The 24879-nt window shown below is 41.8% G+C and overlaps 1 protein-coding gene across 4 annotated transcripts in view; it reads right to left on the bottom strand.

Moving 5' to 3' along the window:
- CDK6 (cyclin dependent kinase 6) overlaps positions 1 to 11139 on the bottom strand; it is a 114353-nt gene extending 103214 nt beyond the window's left edge. Inside the window, exons 1-2 of one of the 4 annotated variants that reach the window (XM_081931266.1) lie at positions 9982 to 11139; positions 2193 to 2687 (exon numbers count right to left, since the gene is read on the bottom strand). In XM_081931266.1, the coding sequence (XP_081787392.1) occupies positions 2193 to 2425 (233 nt within the window). In that variant the 5' untranslated portion in view covers positions 2426 to 2687; positions 9982 to 11139. The other 3 variants (XM_081931268.1, XM_081931267.1, XM_081931269.1) reach the window with 3 other exon arrangements.
- Between the last annotated feature and the right edge of the window lie 13740 nt (positions 11140 to 24879).

Raw genomic sequence — 24879 nt, 5'->3', positions numbered from 1 at the left:
AACCCTGAGATACCTCCTCACAAATAGGCCTCATAATCAATTAGTTTTAAGATGATGGGCCTTCTAAACTTTGTTTTAGAAGAAATAAACATTCAGCCTTCTAAACTATTACAATATTAATTTGATTGAGCGGTGGTCATTTATTTTGTATTTTATGATTTTATTTTTTAAGACGTTTCAATTATTTTTTGTATGCCACCATAATATTTTTGGTGATTCAAAGGTATTACTATAAATAAATTGTATGCAGTCACTGTACAAGGCCTTTAAATATGTCAATTTTACAGTTTCTGGGTAGTTCAAGAATAAATGGTATTACAAATAACCAACAGAGTTTGTTAGGAGGAAGTCATATGAGACCAAAACAGTTTCTTTATTTAAATAAAGAAGTGGTTTAGTAGAAAAAGATGCTAATCGTATTTGAATTTCAGCAAGACTTTTAACTTCCTACAAAAGCTTAATATATATGAGTATAAGGTAGATGAACAGTTAGTTGAAAACTGCACTCAGAGAGTAATAATTAACAGGTTTTAACTAGATTGTACTCTACTGAAATCAATGGAGTTTGATCAGCAGCAGTACTGGGTGAGATGGAATTATATTTTGCACAAAATAATCCCATCCACCATCTTAAACAAACTACAGTTTACCCAGTCTTCCTAATGACAAGACAGATCTTTCACTGCATCTAAAAAAGGCAGAAAATAGGGGTTTTCAAACCTACTTGACTTTGCACATATAAAATTACTTTGTAAACACAAATGTTACTGTTTATCTTAATGGATTCCAAAATAAGACACTAAATGTGAAGATTTATTATGGATTAATTATATACTTCAGAATTGCTTAGAAGATGTCACAAAAACTCCCAAGCCTGATTCTTTCCAAATTCTATCATGATTCTTGGTATGTACGGGCACGATTTTCTATGATTAATCACCATTCAGACTTGAACCTCACATTATCACATATCTAACATGTTACTCATCTGAAGAAATGTATGATTAAAAGTACTGAGACTACACCCATGAAAGTGGTCAACGAGTCCTGTTCTCCAGCTATCACAATTACCAGCAAGAACACAATGAAAATAATGTAGATTTGAGCACACAAGACTGTCTGGTTGCTGACAGGAAGCCTTGCACTGTTTTGAACAAAACTAAACTAAAGTTGTCATGTATCAGAACAGCAATAATGAAAATAAGTCAGTTCTATTTTCTGACTTCTCCCACAATCAACCAACTTCAGAGTGATGAAGGACAAGAATTGCTGACAGAAATGGAACTACCACTGTGGACTAACAAGTAATGGCTCCTTTGGGAAGAAGGAAGGAGTATGAATTTTTTAAAATTAATTTTTAAAATTAAAAAGTAATGTACTTCCAGGCCACATACAGTTGGGTTCTATACCATCTGTCAATCAATTGAGGTTCTGTTTCACTAGATGGCTTGTGTCCAACATACTTGCCAGACCACCACCTATCTATCCCATGACCGACCATGATTTTAAGGTATGCTTTAGACCGATCCTTAGGCACACTGAGACATGAAGGGCAAGTCTGAGCATCTTTTGAAAATGTTTTTTTTTAAATCAGGCAGATATTTTGGTGGCCTGAGTTAAGGTTGCAGCTGAGCAAGATTTCAACCTTTAATATTTTTATTTACATGTTCATTTTGAATTTTACATATTACTTTTAACATTTTAAGCATTAGAAAGCTATTTAACCAAGAACAAATTCTGAGTTTTCTAAAACTGCAGAATTGTCCTGCCTAGTATAAAAGATTCTTATTGCCACATAGGCAGTGTTTAGTAGCGCTAAAATAGCACCAGCTTTTACTAGGCACAACTAATACCCAGGACAAAAGAGCTTCTCTCTTTCTATTCTTCCTTTTTTGTGCTGAAAAAGACCACAGCTTCCATGTGGCTCCATGCCCATCCACTCAAATACTTAAGTCACACACCTATGCCTCTGGAGATGGATGTTTGAATGCGTGGGAGGCAGAGCTCAAGAAAAGGTGGGTTAGGCAGGTTGGCAAAACATACACTTGAGCAAACTTCAAATTCATTTCAGACAACTATTCTAGTGCTCAATCGAGCCACATACCCCAAACATGATGCTCAGAACACCCAAACTGTGTAACTGGGATACAGTTGGCCATATGCCTTGCCACCGCCCCCCGCACCTTCCTCACCTGACCACGTTGGGATGCTCAAAGGTTTCCAGATGCTTCAATACAGCCACTTCACGTATGGTGGAAAGTGGCATCCCCTCTTCGCTTGTCTGCACCCGCACCCTCTTCAGTGCTACAAAACGTCCACCATTCTTCAGGTCCCGGGCCTTGAACACCTTCCCATAGGCTCCTTCACCAATCTCAGCTACACATTCATATTGTTGATCAGCTAGGGTCATGCTGTCCTTCTCCATGGTGACACTGCTTTCCTTCTTCCCCAGTTTCTTTCTGTGGTGTTTCAGGTGCTGTGGCTGTTGCCCTTGTTCCCTATGTGCAAATCTGTCCTTAGTTGTTATTGGAACAGGGTGTCCAGATATTTTGACAGATGGAGCAGCCTGCAGGATGGTTCTTGCACCCTTCCAGAACTGTAGTAATGCCCACGTGAGCCTTCTTGCTTAGCCAGTGGCAATTATCTGGTAGTCTTTGGAATCATTATCTTTGTAAAGCTAATGAGATCTAAGGGACAAAAAAACAACCACCAAAGAGAACATAATTAGTATTAGGAGTATCTCTCCACCGGCTTCCATAATAGAATATTGCCATTAAACACTTTGTCTGCACATTTAGTTGGCATATGTAATACAACTGGCTTGCACACATTTAAGTGAAATGAGCCCTTTAAACAGTGCAATTACAAGAGGCAATGGAATGCAGATCAAGGGGACAGAATATTTGTGCCCTGTGAACTGAATTAAGTTAAATGTTACACTTGGACTTTATTATAAAAATTAAGAAATGTGCATTCTGCAGTTCATTCAGAATAATTTAGTCTGGTTCCAGAAATAAACAACCATCATTAAAAACATGGCAGGTAAAGCAGCAGCAGATTAAAAAACAAGCACAGCAAAATGGCAGAAAACTCACAAATCAAAGGCACATTGAAACAAACAAGTATTCCATAGATAGCAAAAAAAAGTGAAAAGAGAGATAGCCTGACAGATCTCCATAGGAATTTATTCCACAGTCTTGGTGCACCAATTAAAACACCCTGTCAGGAGTGCCTGCTTGTCTGATCTCAAGTAAGAAACTGGCATGTTATTTAAAACAACTGGTAGTGTTAGGCAGGTTTGGGGAGGTATGTGTGTCTCATTAGGCCTTCATCTGATAATAGAAGACATAAAGAATCCTAGACATATTTCTGTGCTTCAGCAGATGCAACTGCCTGCTAACAAGTTGTTCTCTTGCAAATAAGTTTTTTTAAAAAGTTTTTCCATGTTGTACAATGCTATGCTAGGGAGAAATTCCCGTCCTTGCCCTAAACCTGTGGGTTGGCTGAATGGCACAGAAAGTATTGCATGGCTAGGAGGCAACTAAACATGCTTGTCTGGATAAGCAGTAGTTCCTGGTTCCATAAAGATAAACCATGGTTAGCTGAAAATGGAAGAAAATGTTTCTAACCTCCTCCACGCAGGTAAATCTAGATGGGGAGCGATGATTTACAAGTTCAAGGCTAACTGGGGTCTGCTGTTATAACTGAATTCACAGACAACCAACAAAGCACAGTTAGAGTCACTGCTCTGCCTCAGGGGGACTGTCCAGCAATGACCAAAACACCAAGTCAGGGGCTACAGTGCTACCAGCTAAGGAGCCAGACAAAGTTCCTAAGCCAGATGTTGGTGATCAGATCATTAAACCTGATAAACATGTGCCCATTGAAAGAGCTCCCCAAAGCATCTGGTCTGAGGAACCAAGTGCCCCCCACAGTATCACACAAGACCAATGGTGCAATATATTTTTGGTGGTTCAAAAACATTCTTATATTAAGAAACATGCCAAGTGGGAGGCCATGGAAAGGAGGAGAAGTGTCTGTCTTCATGCTAGAGTTGGCCCTTTAAGAGACTCTGTTTTCCACAAGAAGACAATGACCTTTTATCCACACACTCCGTGTCCAAACAGATTTTTTCAAGGAAAGCTCTGGGGTGAAAAAAAGAGTACTTAGACACAGAGCTTTAAAGCGTGGGCCTGTGCTTGGAAAGCGTGGGGCAAAATTTTAAGTGTTGATAAGCCCTTAGCTAAGATGGAGTGTACTGCTGCTTCCAACCCTTGTTGGATGGAGGAGTTGCTCACTAGGAGCTATCCGTGGTGCTGCAACAACCAACCTGTGTTGCTGTCTTTCCCAATGGACACCTCCCAAGTTCTGACCAGATAGAAAATTAAACAAGCACCACTAAACCATGGTTTGCCTATTATATGCCTGGAAGTTGAAACCAAAATGTGGGTTTCCTGCTACATCTAAGCCAAGTCACAAACACAAATCAGCAATAAATATACAAAAATATATTTAATACACCAGGAAAAACAACAGCACAAGCTGTACCCTTAAAACCCCAAAGGTTTGATGAAATAAATTTTTTTTAAAGTCCACCTAGCCTTTAACAAACAAAGAGAAAGACCTCTTGGAATTCAGGTCCAGGGTCACTACAGAAAAAAGAAAACAAACCTGTTTCTTGTGAAATACAACCTACCATCCAGAATGGACAGAACCTGGATGGCTCCATCTGCAGGTTTCAATTCTCAAGGGACAACACATGGAATAAGACACTTCCTGGGATAATCAGAATACTGTGTTTTAGGGCTTTATAGGGCAAAACCGTCACCTTAAATTGGGCTAAGAAACAAATTGGTAGCTGCCTAGTGCCTCACGCCAGCTAAAGTTTCTGAAACATCTTCACAGGTAGACCCATGTAATCTAATCAGCAAGTCAGTATAACATGCATGACAAGTGTCCAGATCCACCAACATGTACTCAGACTAAATAGAAAGGAGCTGGGCTTAGATTTAGTCTGATTCAGCAAGCAGATTCAGTAACTGCTTGCACAGCTGGCAGTACTTGACAAAATCTTTAGGACACATAGCTCACAATGACCATGAGTACTTAAATTCTGAATGTGCATTATTAACTAGCCGGATATTAAGTTTCATTTTCTGAACCACGCAATTGATTTTTCATTGCTGATATAATCCTCATCCCATTTTGTGAGCTACTCACAAAAGGCTGTACCAGTAAAGCCTGAGTTTTACATTAATATTATGCTCTTTCAGATTAGGTAATATATAATAGCTGTAGTTCCATTTATTGGATTGAAAACTGAATATAATATTTTATCATTTGTGGCTAAAAATGGAGCACAATCCAAGCAACGTTAAGCACAGTTAAATCTTACTGCTTTAAGTGGGAGAAATTTAATCATGGCAGAGTGTTTAACATTCCCACTGCAGCCTGCAAGACTTTTAATGCTGTATCTTGCCCTATTATGATAAACATTCAGTAATACTTTTTTACTCCTCTGGATTCATCTAAAAAATAATAAATTGTTTTTATGTAAACCACTCAGAGATTTTTTTATATATTATGTGGTATATTTTTTATACAAATACATTTCAAAACTTGTTAATGCATATTTGGATGAGGACTGGATCATTTCTAAATGAAAAAATATGGTAAAATTATGGAAGCCAGATAGTAGTACAGATAGATAGATTTCTGTTCTTTCTCGTCCCTCAACCAAATTAAGATTGAGAAGGAAAAATGAAAACCAAGAGGTCACTTTGCTTGACCAAAGTAATCCAGCAAAGATGTGGCAATAGCAGGCCAAGTCTCTTATCTCTTAATTTAAGAGTTGTTATGCAAGATCAATGCTTAATTATGACTAGCTACCGCAGGGGACGCGGGTGGCGCTGTGGGTAAAAGCTCAGTGCGGTTCGAATCCCCGCGGCAGAGGGTGACAGAGGATGCAGAACATAGCCACCATGGCTAGTAGCTGTTGACACCTATTAGAACTACAACAATGTTAACTGATATGAAGCTAGATGAAGATGCAAACAGTTCTAAGAACTAGGCAGATGCTACGCATTGTGAAATGAGTAGAGAACATATAAAGATGGATATTTATATCTTATCATGCTGTGTTATAGAGCCCTTAAGTAACCAGCAGTTCAGGACTCCTTATGGAACTCCAGTAAGGCACAGAATGTATGTAACAGTGGTTTAACATGTTGTAGAATGGACCTATAGGCTCATGAGAGAACTCAACTGAATAAACCAGATTATTGGGTAGTTCTCCCATTGCACTAACAGCACGGCAGTTGCCACTTATCAGTGCCCACATTTTAGACTTGTTCACATACTGGTTTGTGGTAGGGATAACTATTATCTCTGGAGAAACCACATTGTTTCTTTCTGGTGCTCATAATATTTTGCTTACGGATGTTTGTGATAACGTTAGTGGTGTCAATGTCTGAAAGTCTTATACCCAAATGGCTGTGACCATTCAGCGGCAAGGAAGATGCCATACGAGAAAGACAAGAGATAAGTAACAATTACCAGTTGCTGTCTACTCTTAGACATAAAGATCAATGTGAACAAAAACACTTAGCAAGACAGGATGATTACCATAAAATACCCGCATGTTTAGGTGTTTGCTTCAACATTTTCCTTCTCTCTTCCCTGTACAATATTGATGAGTAGTAATAGTTCTGTCTGGAGCATGGCTAATACCTCATCTATATGTCATTTACCTGTTAGCAACAGCATAAGAAGGCATACTCTATATTTCAAAAGCTCACTTAGTAGAAAATTACTAATCATTTTCACCAACTTTTTTATCCAAACAATCGCATTCAGGTTGGATTTATGTAGAAAAATCATATTTGCATTTACTCACCAATTCTCACACATGGATGAGAACCAGCACACAGCATAAATGCATTTATTGAAATAACTGAGATCTTTATCCAAGTTGGTACCTGTATTGAATTGATTTTATGTATGTCCTGTTGTTGTTTTAAAATGTATGTGTATGTTATGTACGTGTGATTTCATACATGCAATTGTTTTAACTTTTTATATATGTATCTGTTTCATATATATTTCCATTATGTTGTAAATTGCTTTGCGAAGCAATTCATACATTAAATAAATTGTCTTCCTCATCATATTGGCAGTGAAGTCAAGCATGATTTAAATTGTGTTGGGAACAAAACTGTATTGTTCTGAAAAATGGTCTTTGGAATGCTTAAATAGTGGTAAAGAGGATGGCATGCTAATTTTAGTCTTCACAGGTGACCAGAACATATCCATACAAAATTAAGACTTTTTCTGTGGTAACTATAGACACTGTATTTCTGTTCTGATATGCAATTATTTGACATAATTTTTTAAAACCTTCAATTGTGTGATATAGTTCTTATTTTGACATATTATTTTAGCCCTACTTTATCACTTCTGTTTGGGTGATACAAAGCTGCCTTATGCCAGGTCAAAATACTTGTCCAACTAGCCCAATATTGTCTACTTTGGCAGGCAGCAGCTTTCCAGAGTCTCAAGCAGAAGTCTTTCCCATCACCTGCTACCTCTTTTTAAAACTTGAGACGCCAGAGATTGACTCTGGGACTTTCCACATAGAAAGCATGTGCACTACCACTGGGCTATGGACCCCTGTGAAAATAGTTTTCTTGCATTTCACATGTGCGTGTAATTTCATTTTTAGTAACATATTGCATTATATGACTTTCGAAGACCATGTAACTGTGCGCGCGCATATGTTCGACCTCTGGCTAAGTTCTATTACCCAAGCTTCGGAAACATCTGAGTAACAATGACAACAGTTATTCTAGAGTAACTGCTCTATGGCAGCCTTAGAGCAATCTCATATGTGGCATGTGTAAAAGCACCTTTGAGCCTATATTTTGCTATTTGTCTAAATGCATCCATGTTTCTAAGGTGGATGCAAAACAGAAGCCTTTTTCAACCTGAATGCACATTCTTGCCAAAGTACACTTTACATCTGCATCACACATGCAAGAAACAAAAACAAAAACCCCCAACTCAAGACTTAGATATGAAAATTATTTTTAAAGCATATGCCAGAAACAACGAATAACTGAGTACTGTCAGCAGCAGAGCTTAAATTTGAAACGGTAGGTGTACACTTCACATTATGCCTTCCTTGAGCCAGTTCAGGCATTGTAGAGGCCAGCTAACCAGTTAGTAACTGCCCAGAGAAATAAGTCCAGCCATGTGAACAAGGTACCATCTAGCAAAGGCAGATCACAGTGGCTGCTTACATTACCTCCCCCCCCCCCCAATTTATGGAAGTAACTGCTATGACCACCTGCGCCATTTTCAGATGGGAAGGCCAAAGAAAGAAGAAAAAAGTCTGTTGAGCAGTAACATTTTGACAACCTATCCCATAAACCTTTGGCGTATTGTGGCTATTTTATTGTGAGGCACAGGTACCCATGTGCATGTTAAACGCCCCTCTCTCTCTGTTATTCCCAAATTATTTATTTATATTTATATCCCACTTTTCCTTCCACCACGGAGCTTTCCATGCTGCCTCCTATCGAGGACACCGCTTTAGCTTCCAAGCAAGGTCGGCTGCTGCCTCGTTTACCTTCACACCATGCCCTGCTGGGCTTGAAATTGAGGTCCCGGCATTCTGACACGCACAGACACACACATATATAGATATATATATACCAATTTTTAAAAATAATAATTAAAAATTAAAAAAAAAACCTGAGGTGGACAAAACGAATAGCGCCGCGTGCCCAGCAAAGCGAAAAGTGGCGACTGCAGAGGCGGCCGGTGGGGAGGGGAAGGAAAAAAGCTCCACGTGCCCCCGAGCGAGCGAAGAAGAGGATCCTCTGAGGGAAGCGCCTCGTCAGCCAATAGAAAGAGAGAACGGCCCGGGGGAGGGCGGGGCCGCTGGGTGCCTCTGGGATGGAGGTCGCCCCCAACCGACCAGGCGGCCTCTGCCTGCGTGTCTGTGTGAGGTCGGGAACGCGGGGCGCGCGGGGAGAGCGGGGGGGGGGAGCTGCGTGTGGGGGGTCGCCAGGGGGCGGGGCCTGCGGCTACACCGCCGCGCCTGCCTGCCAGCCTGAAGCGAGGGAGCCCGCAGCCCCGGAGAAGACTCGCTGCAAGGGAGGTTTCGCGAGAAGCCGCTACCGGAGGCTGCAAACGGGCCGGTTGGCAGTGGAAAGTTACCGGTCTCTTATAAGAAACGCACATCCTGGTGCGGGTCGAGGGGGGGGGCGGGTTGTTACTTTCCTCCCTCCGAGCTCCTTTTCGAGCGCGGTTAACATCGCAACTTGCCCCCCTCCCAAGTCACATGAAGAATGCATGCGCGAGGCTGGTGCCCTGCGTGCTCGCCCGGCCGCCTTGCAACTGCACGGCAAAGGCGGGCGAGCCCCTCTTCCCTAAACATTTCGCACTGCAACGCCCCCCCCTAACTGGGGGAATCGGGAGGGGTGGGGGTGGCCGAGTATGCGTGGTAAGCGATTTCCACAAGAACAACGCCTACCCGGGCAGGCGGGCGGGCAGCCCCCACCCCCCCAAATACTCAGACCAGGATCAAGACTCTCCATAATGCCCGCATGAGTCCTCATTCACCCACCCACATCCATGCATGCGCGCACACACACCCGCCCTTCGTGGCATTTCATAGAAAACGTGCTCGAGGACCACCCCAAAGCAGCTCCCTTATACAGCATGCACGCAATGGGAGAAAGGCAGAATAAGTTTTTCCCCCTCTCCGGGATGGGTGGGTGGGCTCGATCCGGCACAATCTGCAAATTAATAAGGAATGTCTGAAAGGCGTAGAGCGAGATCTTGGGGCGGGGGGGGAGGAGGAAAAGATTCCTGCTCCCACCCACTTTTCTCTCCACCCCCCACCCCTAAATAGGAAATTAGTGGAGCATTAAGTTACAGGGTCTACCCAGGAGAGCACATGGGCACTTTCCAAAGTACCTGATATTGCTCTGGAACTGCCTCGGTCTTCAGAGGAAAACTCCCACCTAAAGTGATCTCCAGGAGAGCTGGGCTTTAAAAAAAAAAAAAAGGAAAAATGGAGGGGGTGAAAGAATGAAAAAGAAAAGAAAACAAGAAAAGATGGGGGAGAGGTTTCCCTCCCCCTCTTTTTTCCTTAAATAATCAGCATCTCATAAGAATGATGGGTCCAAGGAGCAGCACCGAACCGGATTCGAAGCGTTCACATGGTGATGGTGGCTGAGGTTGCAGGCTCAGGTCTCAGCAGGCACCGTGGCGGGGCCACACAGGTAGTCGCAGCGTCTCCTCTGGGGCTCTGCCTCTGCTCTGAGTTCGCATCTTCCTGCAAGCGGTAGGGCAGGCTGCACCTTAATGCACAGAGGATCTCGCCTCCTCCCCCCTCCCTTGGGGGGGGGGGAGAAGAAGGAGAGAGAGAGAGAGAGGCTTGTGCTAACTATTCTGGGGCTGATCAAAGCCTTGCAGCGATCAGTCTCCCGAGAGTGCGGGGCTCTTACACCAGCTCTCCACGCTGCCTGCCTTCTGCCACTCTTGTTCCTGCCGCCGCTTCTCCTCTCTCTCTCTCTGCTCCTGTGCTCAGTCTGTGCTCAGTCTGGGAGTAGCAGCAGCAGCAGGAGTAGAAGAGTTTCCCCCCACCTCGCCTCCACTTTTTTTCCCCCTCCGTTTCCCACGCTGGCTGAATGTGACTTGACCCCGTTTCAAAAAAGTTTGACATAGTGCTTCAACATTTCCGCATTCCTCCCCGACTACAAAGGCAGCGGCCGCCTCCTTCTGCTTTCTGTCTCTGCTCTCTGTCTTCACACTCAATGAAATCCTTCATGTGCTCGCTGCCAAAAGCAGTCACATACCGCAAGGGTCGCAGCAGCCAGCGCAACGGCCAGGAGCAGGCGCCCCGGGGCAGGGGCAGCCCGGGGGGAAGAGGAGGCAGGCAGCCCTCCGCCGCGGGGAGGAGCGCGGGCGGAGGTAGCCCGACACGCTTGCGCTGCTCGCTGTGCTCGGGGCTGCGCAAATGCAAAGAAACCTTATTTATTGTCATTATTATTCCCTGCTGCTCGGGGCTGTACAGGCGCGATCATGCTATTACTGCTATATTATTATTAATATTACTACCGAGTGTTCACTGCTGTACAGCTGACAAAAATTATTATTATTATTTTACATTATTATATTTTATTATTATATTATTTCAAAGTACCTCGTAAAGCACAAATATTATTGTTGCTGCTTAAGTGCAAATATTGCTGCTCTTAGTATTATTAGTCCCCAGTGCTCAGGGCTGTACAAATGCAAACATATTATTATTATTATTATATTATTATTATTATTATTATTATTATCATCATCATCGTTGCTTGTGGGAGCTTGGTGCTGTGTAAATGTGAAAATATTACTATTCATTTATTATAATTGCTACCAAGTGCTCAGCGCTGGGCAATGATTATCATTACTGCTCTGGAGTGCTCTGTGTGGTACAAATTCAAAAATAAATAAATGATTGTTGTTGCTGTCATGGTTAGCATATATTATAATCATCACTAGTATTAATTTGGTTCCTTTAGTATTAATTGGATGGTCATGGCTGCTGTGAAAATAGTTTGCTATTATGAAGCAGGGACTTTCAGGCTCAACTCACATCTCATCTCAGATATTAACTCATTAGGTGCCCCAGATTACACCAATCTGCAATATGGGGATAATTAATATTGACCTATGTATGGCTGCTATAAGGATTTCTGAAATAATGTATGTGGAAACTCTATGAATGCATTTCATTTTTTTCTTTATTGCGGATGCACATAATCCACCCCATAAATCAGTCTCCAGTGTATTCTAATGATATTGATAGTAACCACAACAATTACCTTTCTGGGGGACATAGAAATCCTATTGTATACTTATTTGGAAGTAAGCCCTAATGACCTCAGTAGCACTTTCTTCTGAGTAAACATGCATAGGCTCATGCTGTATAGTTGCAATCCCGTAGACTTACTTAAGAGTAAATCCCAATGAGCTCCATGAGGCATATTTTCAAATAAACATGCATAAAATTGGGAAACATAATATTATGTGGATACAATCTGGAAAATATTTTATTCCCAGGTGAATAATAGAACAGGTAGGTAGTCTTTATATTCCTATTCTGGGGAATAGGAACTCTTTCATGGCCAGCTTGTTCATGCAAGGGGAAAGGAAAGAAAATTGTTTCTTGAAGCGACAATTTGCAAGCAAATTCTGCCTGCTGTTTTTCACCATGTAATAATAAGAATAAAAAAAGAATAAACATGGATTTCTGTATTTAAATAGGCTCTGAACTGCCGATACAAACATTTCTGATTCTCCCAAAATAATTTTTGAAGCCAAGAAATTAATGTAACTTATTTGGAGAGCTGCAAAAACAGAGATAAAGTTCCATGCAGGAAAACAGCACTTAAAACATGTGACATTGCACAATGAGTTTTGGTGCTGCAGCATGAGAACAAATAGAGCCATGTGCACTTTTTCATGTTACAATATATACATAAAGTATTTCCCCATGTAGGAAAACTGTCCTGTGGCTGTAGAATGCCACAGATGTTATTCACTGCAGAGGCTAGAAGACATAATGCAAGTCCTACAATTATGTCAAAATAATAATAATTATGTGCTAAAGTTTTTGTATCATTTTTGAAGCATTGTGGGAGATATGTTGGTGGTGGTAGAACCCGAAGGGACATCATCCAGAGCCAAGTACAAAATAGTAGCTAAGACAAGGATGAGGAAACTGGCCATCATAAGCTGTTGGACTCCAACTGCCACCACCCCTGGCAATTGGCTGGGGCAACCCAGTCAGTTGGGCAGCATATTATTATTATTATTATTAGTGGTGGTGGTGAGAGGTTGAGTCCAACAACATCTGAATGACATCACATTCTCTAACCCTAATTATACTGTGCCAAGTTCTTAAAACCAGAAATAAACATTTTGAATGACAGAGGTGGTGATATTATATTAAATTTGTTAATAATGTACAGAAAAAAACCAAAACTGAATCTTTATAGAATAATAATCCAAGCTATCCAACTGTTACACATTAAAATCTATTTCAGTAGTTTTATTTGAACAAAAAAAACCCCAACCTCATAAAAAATAGACTGATGCTCTTGCAAAATTATGCTGCTTGTTAAGGCATAATGTGAGCTTTGGATGTGTAACAATAATGATCCACTGATGCCCCAAAGATTTATGAAGCGACAGTTCTGACCCCTGAGAACCACCATGGTTTAGTGGTAGAGAATATACTACACATGTGGAAGGTCCCAAGTTCAATTCTTGGTATCTCTAGTTAGAAGGACCAGGTAGCAGGTGGTTTTATTTACTTATTTTTGCATTTATATTTCACATTTCCTCCAAGGTGTTCAAGATGGCATACCTGGCAGCTTCCCCTCTCCATGTAGACAATGCTTGACTGGTGGATTTGGTATAAGGCAGCTACCTAGGTTCCTAACTCGGTAAATGATGTTTGCAATTCATTTATGGAAAATCACCTTGAGGAGGCAATTAACTGGATAACAGACGTGCCAACCATAACCTTCAGTTGTTGCTTATAAGCTCCCAGAGGCATCTTTGGCTAGTGGTAGAGGAAACAAGAGGCTGGAATCCACCTCTGTGTACAAGCAGAAAGCACTTCCACACATGCAAAGGGATATTTCCCTTGACATGTTCCATTGGGTGATGCTCTGGGGAAAGCCCAGCTTTGGGTGGGTGTGGGTGTGCTCACATTGCTGCAGCTGGGAGGGAGAGGTCCCTGCGCACAACCACGACACTGGAATGCTTTGAAATTCTAGACTAGATGGATCTTTTAAATACAAAACAAGATAGAGTAGAATGGATCCAGCATGACCGTTTTCATGTTCTTACAATCTAGGGGCATCATTTGGGGGAGGGGGCCATAGCTCAGTGGTAGAGCATCTGCTTTGCTACAGAAGATCCCTGTTTCAATCCCTCTGCATCACTGGGAAGGGTTGGCTAAGACTCCTGTTTGAAATCCTGGAAGTTTATTGCCAATTATTGCAAACAATACTGAGCTTCATAAACCAGTGATTTAACTCAGTATAGTAGCTTCCTTAGTAAATCCCCACATTGTTGCATAACACAACCATAGGTGCATAACACATTCCTTGCATAAACATGATTTCCAGTCCTGTATGCATGACGCAGATATTTTTTAAAATTCATTTTCACTGCAGTGTTCTATGTAAACCTCACAGCTCAACACTACACTTCACTGGGGAGCAAGGAATCTTCTGCCATGTGTGTCTTTTCTTATAACCTTCCACGTCCCACAATCAACCTCCACTCCAATCCTTAATTTAATAGTTGTCTATAAGGGTAATTTATTGGATACTCTTAAATTTATTTATTTTTAAATAGGGTGTTACTGTACTCTAACTATAAACTGTTTTGTAGCATTATGCTTCTAAATCAAACCAGCATGTCAACAGCAGGCAGTGCTCTCGGAAGTCCCCGTGACTTAAATCCTATTTAATAATAGTAGTTAAGAATCTTTTGGCCAAGTTGCCAAACAAAAAGAGGTTCATTGTGAGCACAGGAAGGTGTGTTTTCCACATGTAAAGCCTTCCATCTGCATTCCAGCGAGTATACTGTCATCCTGTATGTGGCAATAGACATCTAACTCCCATTAACACCAGCCGACTTTCCCTTGCATGGAGATAATAATACATCCCTTAAGGCTTTTCTTTAATACCTTTTAATCCATCTGGTAAATGCAATGCAGATATGTGAAAACTGAATCTATGGAAAAAGAACTGAGGATGCAGAAACGAATTGTAAAGGCATTCCAAGTACAAAAATAAATTGTATATTGTATATAAAGGTAAAGGTAAAGGTACCCCTGCCCGTACGGGCCAGTCTTGACAGACTCTGGGGTTGTGCGCCCATCTCACTTAAGAGGCCAGGGGCCAGCGCTGTCCGGAGACACTTCCGGGTCACGTGGCCAGCGTGACAAAGCTGCATCTGGCGAGCCAGAGCCGCACACGGAAACGCCGTTTACCTTCCCGCTGGTAAGCGGTCCCTATTTATCTACTTGCACCCGGAGGTGCTTTCGAACTGCTAGGTTGGCAGGCGCTGGGACCGAGCAGCGGGAGCGCACCCCGCCGCAGGGATTCGAACCGCCGACCTTTTGATCGGCAAGTCCTAGGCGCTGAGGCTTTAACCCACAGCGCCACCTGTGTCTATATTGTATATAGAATGCTATAAAAACCTGTGACCATCTGGGTGGGTGATTCAGTAATTATATAATACCTATTAATGATGTCCATCAAGGCTTCATTATGAAGACCACCATCATAAGAGTTAACAGCGCACTAAAGGGCAACAGCACAGTCAAGAAATGAAATTCATGTTGTCAAATCATAGAAAGGGGCTTCTGATTCAAAGATGCTGATGCACCGAAATGTAATAGACACAGGTGGTTCCATCTGCATAAACTCTTGAGATGTAGACAGAGAGGTCAAAGTTGGATGCTGTTTGCAACTGTGTTTGGAAGTAGCTTCTGGACATTGCATCTGAGTTCAAAATAAATGTACTGTGCATTGCTGAGGTAGGTGGGTGGCCCTTCTGAGTTTGCATTTGCAAGTTCTTGGACATTTGGAGCAGCCATTGAACCCTACAGAAGTTTCTCACTTGTAGTACAAGGCAATATAATGGTTCCAGGACCAGCCCAAGTAATTTTGATGCTTGAGGCAGAGCAGCAAATGCCTGCCCCCAACCCACTAGCCAAGATGCATAGTAATAAGGCTAAAGTTATCATAGCACCTAAGGAAAATAACAAACAATCTACAAACAGTTCTCCTCCCCTGAGAGTAAAAAGCAAATAGCAAGAAATTAAATAACTTCATGACATCCCAAATCAGTTGCCTGAAGGCAGTTTCCTCAATCTGCCCAACAGTAGGACCTGCCTATTATCAGTTCTCCAGCTTTTTTTTGGGGGGGGGGGTACGTGACAGGATGAGATCCATGACGTGGAGTTGGCTAGAAGCTTAGGTAGAACATAAATGCTAAGGCTACAGGAGCAAGGACTTCAGCGTACTCCTGGATTCAACAACTGTTTTTCCAGGTCCAGCTGGTTCACCAGCTACGACCTCTTTTGGACAGAAATGACTTGGCCACTGTACTCCGCCAACTTCCAGATTGGATTATTACAGTGTGCTGAATCTGCCCTTGAAGATGACTCAGAAACTTCAACAGATCTGAAATGCAGCAGCTAGACTACTGGCTGGGATTCCATTTAAATATCATATCCTCCATGTTTTAAAATTGCTGCATTGGTTGCCAGTTCACATCTGGTGCCAATTCAAGGTGCTCACATTAGCGTTTAAAGCTTTAAACTATTTAGGCTCCAGATATCCAAAAGACTGCCTCCTTCCTTAGAGATCAGCAGATGACTAACTGCCCTCAAAAGCTCAAGGTGGTGATGGCTTAGGAGAGTATTCTTAGTAGCAACCCCAAAGTAGTGAATCTCCTCCCTCCATAGGTGTCTTCACTTTATAGTTTTAAAGTGAATGATACAGCTTTTTACCCAGGCTTTTGACAGCTGAGACGTGCTATATTTTTAGGACCCGCTCAATTTTTGTCATTGTTAAGTTGTGTAAACTGTTTTTAATGTATTTTTAAGAGTTGCGACCCACCCTGGGACCTTAAGGTGAAGGCAGAGGGGTGATAAATAAAACCAACATCATTATTAACAAAAACAATGGTCCAGGAAATCTCTTCTTTTGGGTAGCAGAGAGCACGGGAAGTCCATGTAGAACTGGGAACCGCTGATGTAGACCATTTCACCAACAATTGCTGGCTGAGTTCAAGATCAGCAAAGAGTCTTGTGGGACCATAAAAGCTACAAAATAAATGCTATTTATAACTGATGGCTCTCAAAGCTCACCTTGAATGGGGGGCAAGGGGGAACAAAGGAGGAGGGGAAGGCACTAGTGGCTTCCTTTTCAAGCAACCTTGTGGCTAAACAGTCTGTTTTGGGATCCCATACCCTCCAACATTTCTCCAATGGAAATAGGGACATCTTTTCCATAATGATAATTTTACTATTTATACCCCACACATCTTATTGGGTTGCCCCAGCACTCTGGACAGCTTCCAACATATATAAAAACATAACAGAGCATTAAAGAGTGAAAAACAACAACAACCTTACCTATACAGGATTGCCTTCAAATGGCTCAGGGGCTGGATAACTCCATACCTTCCAACATTTCTCTAATGAAAGCAGAAGGAAAATTGGGACAGGAGTGCTTTTCTAAATCAGGGACGTCCCTGGAAAATAGTTGACTTTCTTACTGCCATAGCCTGGAAAGAGTCCCTCCCTCTCTGCACACACTCCTTAGAAGTTGCTTCTTTATGCAGGGGAGAGAAAGAAAACTTTGTCATCTAAACCCACAGTAAAGGTAAAGGGACCCCTGACCATTTGGTCCAGTCGTGGCCGACTCTGGGGTTGCGGCGCTCACCTCGCTTTATTGGCCGAACTGCTATGTTGGCAGGAGCAGGGACCGAGCAACGGGAGCTCACCCCGTCGTGGGGATTCGAACCACCGACCTTCTGATCGGCAAGTCCTAGGCTCTGTGGTTTAACCCACAGCGCCACCCGCGTCCCTAAACCCACAGTACCCAAACGTATATGGAATGAACAAACTGCCACCTACTTCACTACATATCTGCCTGTAATAATTTTCTGTTATTTTTGCATAATTGTCTAGTAATGAACTGGTGGAATGAGAAGAACTCTTAGAGATGGAGATATTTAGAAATTTCCTTCAATGTATGGTTTATCAGATGTCTCAACAGCAAAAGCTCAGTCTCAATCCACTTTCAAATTCTGCATGAAACAGGCTATTTATGCTGGGCGTTTAATGACATGATGACAATCTCCTGAATTTTATGGCAGGAAGGTAATATATACTTAACATATAGAAATCTTTACAGTCAGATGTTTCACTTAATCTATGGGCTACATATCTACAATCACAGACATCAAATGCACATGGCATGAATGTCCATGCATTTCTATATTATATACCTGCTCTTTGGAACAGACAGGCAACACAAATAGATTATGAAAGCACCTTCAGTGATGAAGAGACTTATACTTCAATGGTGGAAACTTAGCTCTCTGTCCCCAGTTATTCCATAAACCGAAGCCCTTTCTACCCTCTCTACATTTGAGTAGGTGAATCTATCTATTTCAGTTTCTTATCTTTCCAGTTTCCAGTTCTCCACATTAGTTTGCAATTAAAAAGAAAGCTCCTAATGAAAATTCATACACATTTTTGTGTATTTCCCCCCAGTATACACATTTGTGAATGCAATTTTGCTTAATATACACATTTTTGCCCTGTACTTTCACCTACTATTTCACCTACTCACAAGTTCATTCCACAAATATATGCATTCTTATGTACACTTTAGTATATGCATGGGGGGGGAGGAGAAAACTGCATTGTGAATTTCAGAGGAGGGCAAATTTCAAAAGATGCCTGTTTTGATTCACATATTGTTTCAAAAATTGTGAATTAGGCACAATTTTTTTAAGGGTAAACTGAATCCAATCCCCCCTGTCTCTAGCCAGTACACTATTTAAAGCAACTTCCGAATACTTATTTGGACATATGGAGAGCATATACTGACATACTTCCCGCCATCACAATTTAATCCCAATGTACATTTCCTAAGGAAAATCTATTGCTAGTAACTCATTTGCAATATCTGAATGACCCTTTACAATATTAACCCCCTCACCTGGCAGTGGTACTATGAGGGCAGGACATGCGAGCATAAATCAAGGGTTCTACTTAGTAAAATGAATAGGTTGGTCCCCCAATAAAACACCTTACAATGTTTTGAAGTGAGTGAAGCAATATACATTACTCTATAAAGAGTGGTGTGTGTGTGTGTGTGTGTGTGTGTGTGTGTGAGAGAGAGAGAGAGAGAGAGAGAGAGAGAGAGACTAAAGCCATTGTATAGCATCCAAAATTACTAAAGCACACCTCTGTAAATCAAGCCTCTATCCAGTTTCCAATGAATACAACAATGGCTGATTTTTGCTCCTCTTCAGGATTCATCCACATCAACATTTAAAGTACTATTATACCACTTGAACAATTCTGAAGTATCTTAGGAAATGTAGTTTGTTAAGGTTTCTGAGAGTTTTTAGGAGACCCCTCTGACAGAGCTACAATTCTCAAAGTTCCCCAAGAAGAGGGATTGTTTGTTAAACCACTCTGCAAACCTTAGCTTTCTGAGGGGAATAAAGGGCTCCTAACAACTCCCAGCATCCTTAACCACCTACAGTTGCCAGGGTGTTTTTGGGGGGATGGAGGGGAGCCATGACTATTTAAACTAGTTTGATACTGCTTTAAATGTACAGTGCAGATGTGACCTGAGTGTTGTCACCCTACTTTGGCTTCAGCATTCTGTTTTGAAAGGGTTCTCTTAAGGATTTGGTTTGCAAAAATAAATACAAGATCAAAATGAGGAATAGCACGAAGAACAATTCAGTCTCAAACCAATTTATTAACATAAATTAAATATGGGCTCCCAAAGGATTTACATGTCAGTGTGCGAGGACAGAGCTTGGAGCGCTGCCCTCTCAAACAAACATTTTAATCTGTAGTAACCTAGTCCTTGAACGCTCTCAGCCTTTATGAGTAACCATACTACTTTAACACCTGCCACTTAGAACATGATATCATTGCAGTTAACTGCTAAATGACAGGTGTTCCTGCATCTCTTGTGCTTTCCTTGCTTAGGATACAATGGAAACTTATAAATTTGCAGGGTGTGGAGGTGGAATTACTATCATGGCCTTTAACTGTTCCAAACCAATCTGTGTGTTTTTTCAAACTGTGCTCCACAGACCTCTCAGGGTTTACCAAGGTTCCATGATGGTAAAATCTGGTATGGGATATAGTATTCTAGCTTGTCAGCCATCACTAATCTTCTCTCACATTGTACAGTTAGCAGAAGAACAGCGAACAAACTCTTCTGGCCCTGCTTAGGGGCGCATGCCTCTCACTTACATATTCATTCATTTCCTTACTACACTTAAATGTATTCCAGTGGCGTAGCGTGGGGGGTGCAGGGGGGGCCGGCCGCACCGGGCGCAACATCTGGGGGTTAGGGTTAGGGGGCGCAAATCCACAGGTTAGGGGCACAAATTACTTGCCTTGCCCCGGGTGCTGACAACCCACGCTACGCCACTGATATATTCTGCCAAAGTACTTGAGGTAGCTTTCATTTTATAAGCTTGCAGTTGTAAGGGGCATGATTCCAAACGAAAACAGAACTGGGAAGAAAAAGGAACAGAATCCTATCCAGGTATATAAACCCTGTCATGGTGTTGAAGAAAGAAACTAACACGAGGATAAGGTGGAATGGTCACAGCAGAGGCATCCTGGGAAGGGAGGAGCCAAATAGCAGTAGGTCCCAGCTGAGCCAATGAAGAGGTCCTTGCTTACTTTGGCTTTTCCTCAAATGGAGCCAAGTAGAATGGATGCTGATGCAAACAGTTCTCGGAGGGGCAGGGCCACACAGCAGCAGGTCCTTGCTGATGTCTGGTGTAGCTAGGTAGCATGAAGACTGGTGGTTTGGGGCTGTTCTCAGGGTTGACATGCATGATTCACTTAATACTGGGAATTTAGATTTAGGAGACTCGAGCCAGTGTTGCAAGTTCTCATTTCTGTTTTTTTACCAAAGTGTCTTAAAATGTTTCTACTACATACAAATGTTTAGAAAATGTCTGTGTTTTGCTTGAATCAGAAATGTGATCTCCTGCTGTTGTCATATTATGCTTACAATAAGAGTCACCAATAAACCAGTGGGTCAAAAGCAGCTTATAAATTTGGGGTTAGAGCACATAAAGCTCCAAATATGATTTCTAAACATCCCATTTGGCGATGTTGCAAAAAAAAAAAAAAGGAATGTCCTTGGTTGGTGATTCTTTTGTTTCCTCTTATATTTTAAGCACTTACATCCTTTTCAAGTACGATACATCTCTCCTAGTTTATCCTCGATTTTGAAAATCACACAAAAGTTCAGGGGTAGTTACTGTGAAACCAGCAGAACTATACATACACATAAGCATTATTTAAATCATATATACCAATAATGAGTTCAATTATTTGAGTACATATCCTTACATAGCCTAAACAGCAGCATTCACAAACAAGAGGGAGGTAACGGTATGCTCATTAAAACCCTAATGTTTTGCAGCTTTTTTTTAAAGCAGGATTGAGAAACTAATCAAGAAACTAGTCTTCCTAACAAATGAATTAGCACAGAGCTAATTCATGGAGATGGAATGACGACTGTCTCTCAAGAGATAGGAAATGGAAAACCAAGGTGGACAGGGAACAGAATGGAATTTCCCACAAGGAAGTATGGCTGATGGGCTGGAACGCTGAATAGTAGCATCATACATTGCAACATTCTGTTGCAGGTCTCACATTAATTTTATTTATTTGATGTCCTGCTCTACCATAGGGTTCCTTTACAGTAGCCTCCCATTCCAGAGGCTGAGGCCCATGCCCACAGTTCTGTAACATCTGGTACTCCTACCCCATTTGTTGGGGCCTGATGTGCGTTGACCTAGGAGATTGATGTTCAAATCTTCATTTGGCCACAATGAATGATCCTGGACTAGCCACTTTCAGCCTAACCTACTCCACGGTGTTGTTGTGAAAATGATTATATACACAGGGAGAACATATATAAACGTCTTGAGTTCCTTGGAAAAAGAGCGGAATATAAATGTAATAAGGAATCGGCACCCAGCAGATGAAGGTCAATAATGGGCATAATCTGAGTAGTGGCAAATGTGGTTTTAACTGAAAAATCAAGTCAATGTTCTTTAGGGAGCAAATATGGAGGCAAATCCTGCCTGGTTTTTGTGGGTTTTTTTCATCTTGCGCTGCTAGGCAATCTTAGGGATGAAATCTGCTTTGGTCAAATAGTAAGCAAATCCATCTTCCTAACCTGCAGGAGAACTTTTGTCCTCCTCTGAATTGTCAAATGGTGACAAAGACATCCTACTAGTTGGCTTCCAGACTGCTTGTCTCCTGCTGTGAGGAACTGAAATCCATGCTGTCAGTCCAGTGGGGGGATTCCAAACACAATGATGGCAAGAGGAGACATTGGTTGACAAAAAACGTGAGGGCTACCTCTCTGCTGAGAAAACCATGAAATAGAGACTGAAAGGGACTTTTCTCTCTCTTCAGCTCCTTCTCCATCCTGGCCCCCAATGCCTAACTAACTATGCACTATAGAGGAGGGGAAAATGCTTACAGTTTAAATGAGAGTCTCTCCCAAGCATTAAATGGTTGTCAGCCACTATTCTTTCCTTTTAAGATGTGCATATTCCTGAGTTCAATGTACTGGGAGGGAGTTCCAGAGGGGGTAAAGACCCACCTGCAGTTGATAAGAGCCTTATTACCTCCCCCACACCGCAAAAATATCACTTTGCGTTCCATTATTCAAAGCTCTTTCTACACCCTGACTAATTATTGCAGCATTGTATTCGTCTAATAATTGCGTGCTATAAGAACCCCACTCCAAAACCACTTGTTTATTATCTACACCACAGCAAATACTCTGATTCTAGCAGGAAATATACAAAGGGACCGTTCAGGTTTCCCTTTTGCAATCGCCCTCTGTATTCACATGTATATTTCCAGGAACATTAGAAGCTACATTGGGTCAGACCACTGGTTCATCTAGCTCCTTATTGTTTGCTGAAGCTCTCCAGGATTTCAGATGGGATATTTCCAGCCCTGTCTGGAGCTGCCAGGGACTGAACCTGAGACCTTCTGGATGCAAAGCAGCTGCCCTACGACTTTCCATATGTGTCACATATTGCCACAAATCACTTCAAAGCGGCAACTCTGCCAGCAATAAAGGAGATTTTCTGATGCCCAATGTGACCATGTCCTTCCAATTAATGAGCAAATTCTGCATAAGCTGATTAGATTCCTCGATGTCTCTCGTGGTTTCTAATGCAAGATGTTAACCAGGTGCCCCCATTCAGTCAGTTTGACATCTCACAGGCTTGATCATATCTTATTACTCTGGCTATCACATGGCCATTTCTGCTAATTAGGTAACATTTTAGGGGATTATAAACGTTTGGGAAGGCATGGTGGGCATTCCCTACCCTCCAGTTTCTATTTGGTGCTATTTAGAGAAACAAGGGAAGGAAATCTACCACAATACATGCATCTTCAGATTGCTAACAATAAATGCAATAACCATAACTCTTTCTCACAGCTAACAGGTGTACAATCCCAGAATGGATCTGTGTTTACTTTTAGGAACACCTGCTGATTTCTTTTTTTTTTTTAATCCTTTAATTAATGTTTAGAACAGATATGTCTTTTGTGCAGTTCCTTGGCTTCTTGATTTCTTTAATCATATGCTCAAAGCACATGTAAATCCAGAGAAGCATCATATCTGCCAGCTTTGTAGTTATTATTTTATCATTTCTCCTTATCTTTACAAGTTAGATGGTGTTTCATTGCACTTTCATATGTTTTCCTGCATCTGCGCTAAGGGTGGCTGATTAGGCGGTGCCAAAACTTGCATGTGTCCTTTAAAATACAAAACAAATAAATAAAAACCAGGTTATATTTTCACTGCAGACAAATTTCTGTTTTCAGAACAGCTGCTAGTTTAATGATACGTTAGGAGTACCTTTGATTCTTTATATAAATTACTCCCATTTCGAGGCTCAAATGGCTTCCTTAGAGACCAATTGCATTTTCTAAACCACTGAATGAGCTCTTTATAACAGGTAAGGTGATATTTGGTCGTTATTATTTGGCAGATTTCTGCTAGCTTGAAAGCATGCAGAATTTTGAGCCACACAAAACTCTTGACTCAAGGAAAGCTAGAGAACATGTGGGCACTGCTGGGCACCCACAATCTGGAGCCCAAGTTGGTGCCCCTGAACACTGGCAACTGCCAGGTGATCCCATTCACCATTATGACCTGATAAATGCATCTAGTTTCTGTGGATCAAATTTTCACCAAGCAGGGGTGCGAAACCTTAGTCTTGGGATGCAAATGTGACCTCCAGGCCTCGCTGTCTTATCCTTGGGATTTTCTTAGGCCATACCCTTCCCAGACACACAAACTTTCCCAGGTCACTGTTATGTACTGAAGTTCTCACCCTGGGCCAGCAGGGGGATACTGTAGATAGTTATGCAAATAAGGGATCAAAAGTGACGTTCAATGATTGGATAGTTTTAAAAAATTGTTACAGTTACGTTGTACTGGAGCGCTATATAAGCAGGCTGACTGAACCCTTCAGTTCAGTTCTGTTCTGGCCTGTGAATAAACAAGAGCTGTTTGAAGAATCGCTCTGTCGTCTGATATGTTCACCCACAACTTAACAGTCACACCTTCTGGTTTGCACCCTCCTCATGTGTTTTTGCGTGGCTCTAGTGTTTCTGAGATAATGCTTCATGCTTGCCTGGATAGAGGATAGAGAGGGGCATGAGTAGAAATGAGCCTACGGTGCAAAGGTAAAGTTAGCATTCATTTCTCTGCCCACATTTGCTTCTGCCCCCTGGCAGGCCTTTCCCAGATGAGAATGTGGTCCTTCAGCTGAAAAAGGTTATCTGCTGCTGTGTTAAAGGTACCAGAGAAGGCTGAGCTGGCTGAGCAGAGAGAATAGCTGGAAATCCAATATATTGAGCATTGCACAGTTTTGATAAGGCCATCTTGTTTCTAAATATTCACGACTGATGCATCAATAGAATGCTTTTGGTTCATAGGTATGGGTTGAAAAAAAGCTGATTCACTAATG

The sequence above is a fragment of the Podarcis melisellensis genome (genome assembly GCF_964234715.1).
Source record: "Podarcis melisellensis genome assembly, chromosome: 12".
In the NCBI taxonomy this organism is placed as follows: domain Eukaryota; kingdom Metazoa; phylum Chordata; class Lepidosauria; order Squamata; family Lacertidae; genus Podarcis; species Podarcis melisellensis.
This window is presented reverse-complemented; position numbering and strand designations above follow the sequence as displayed.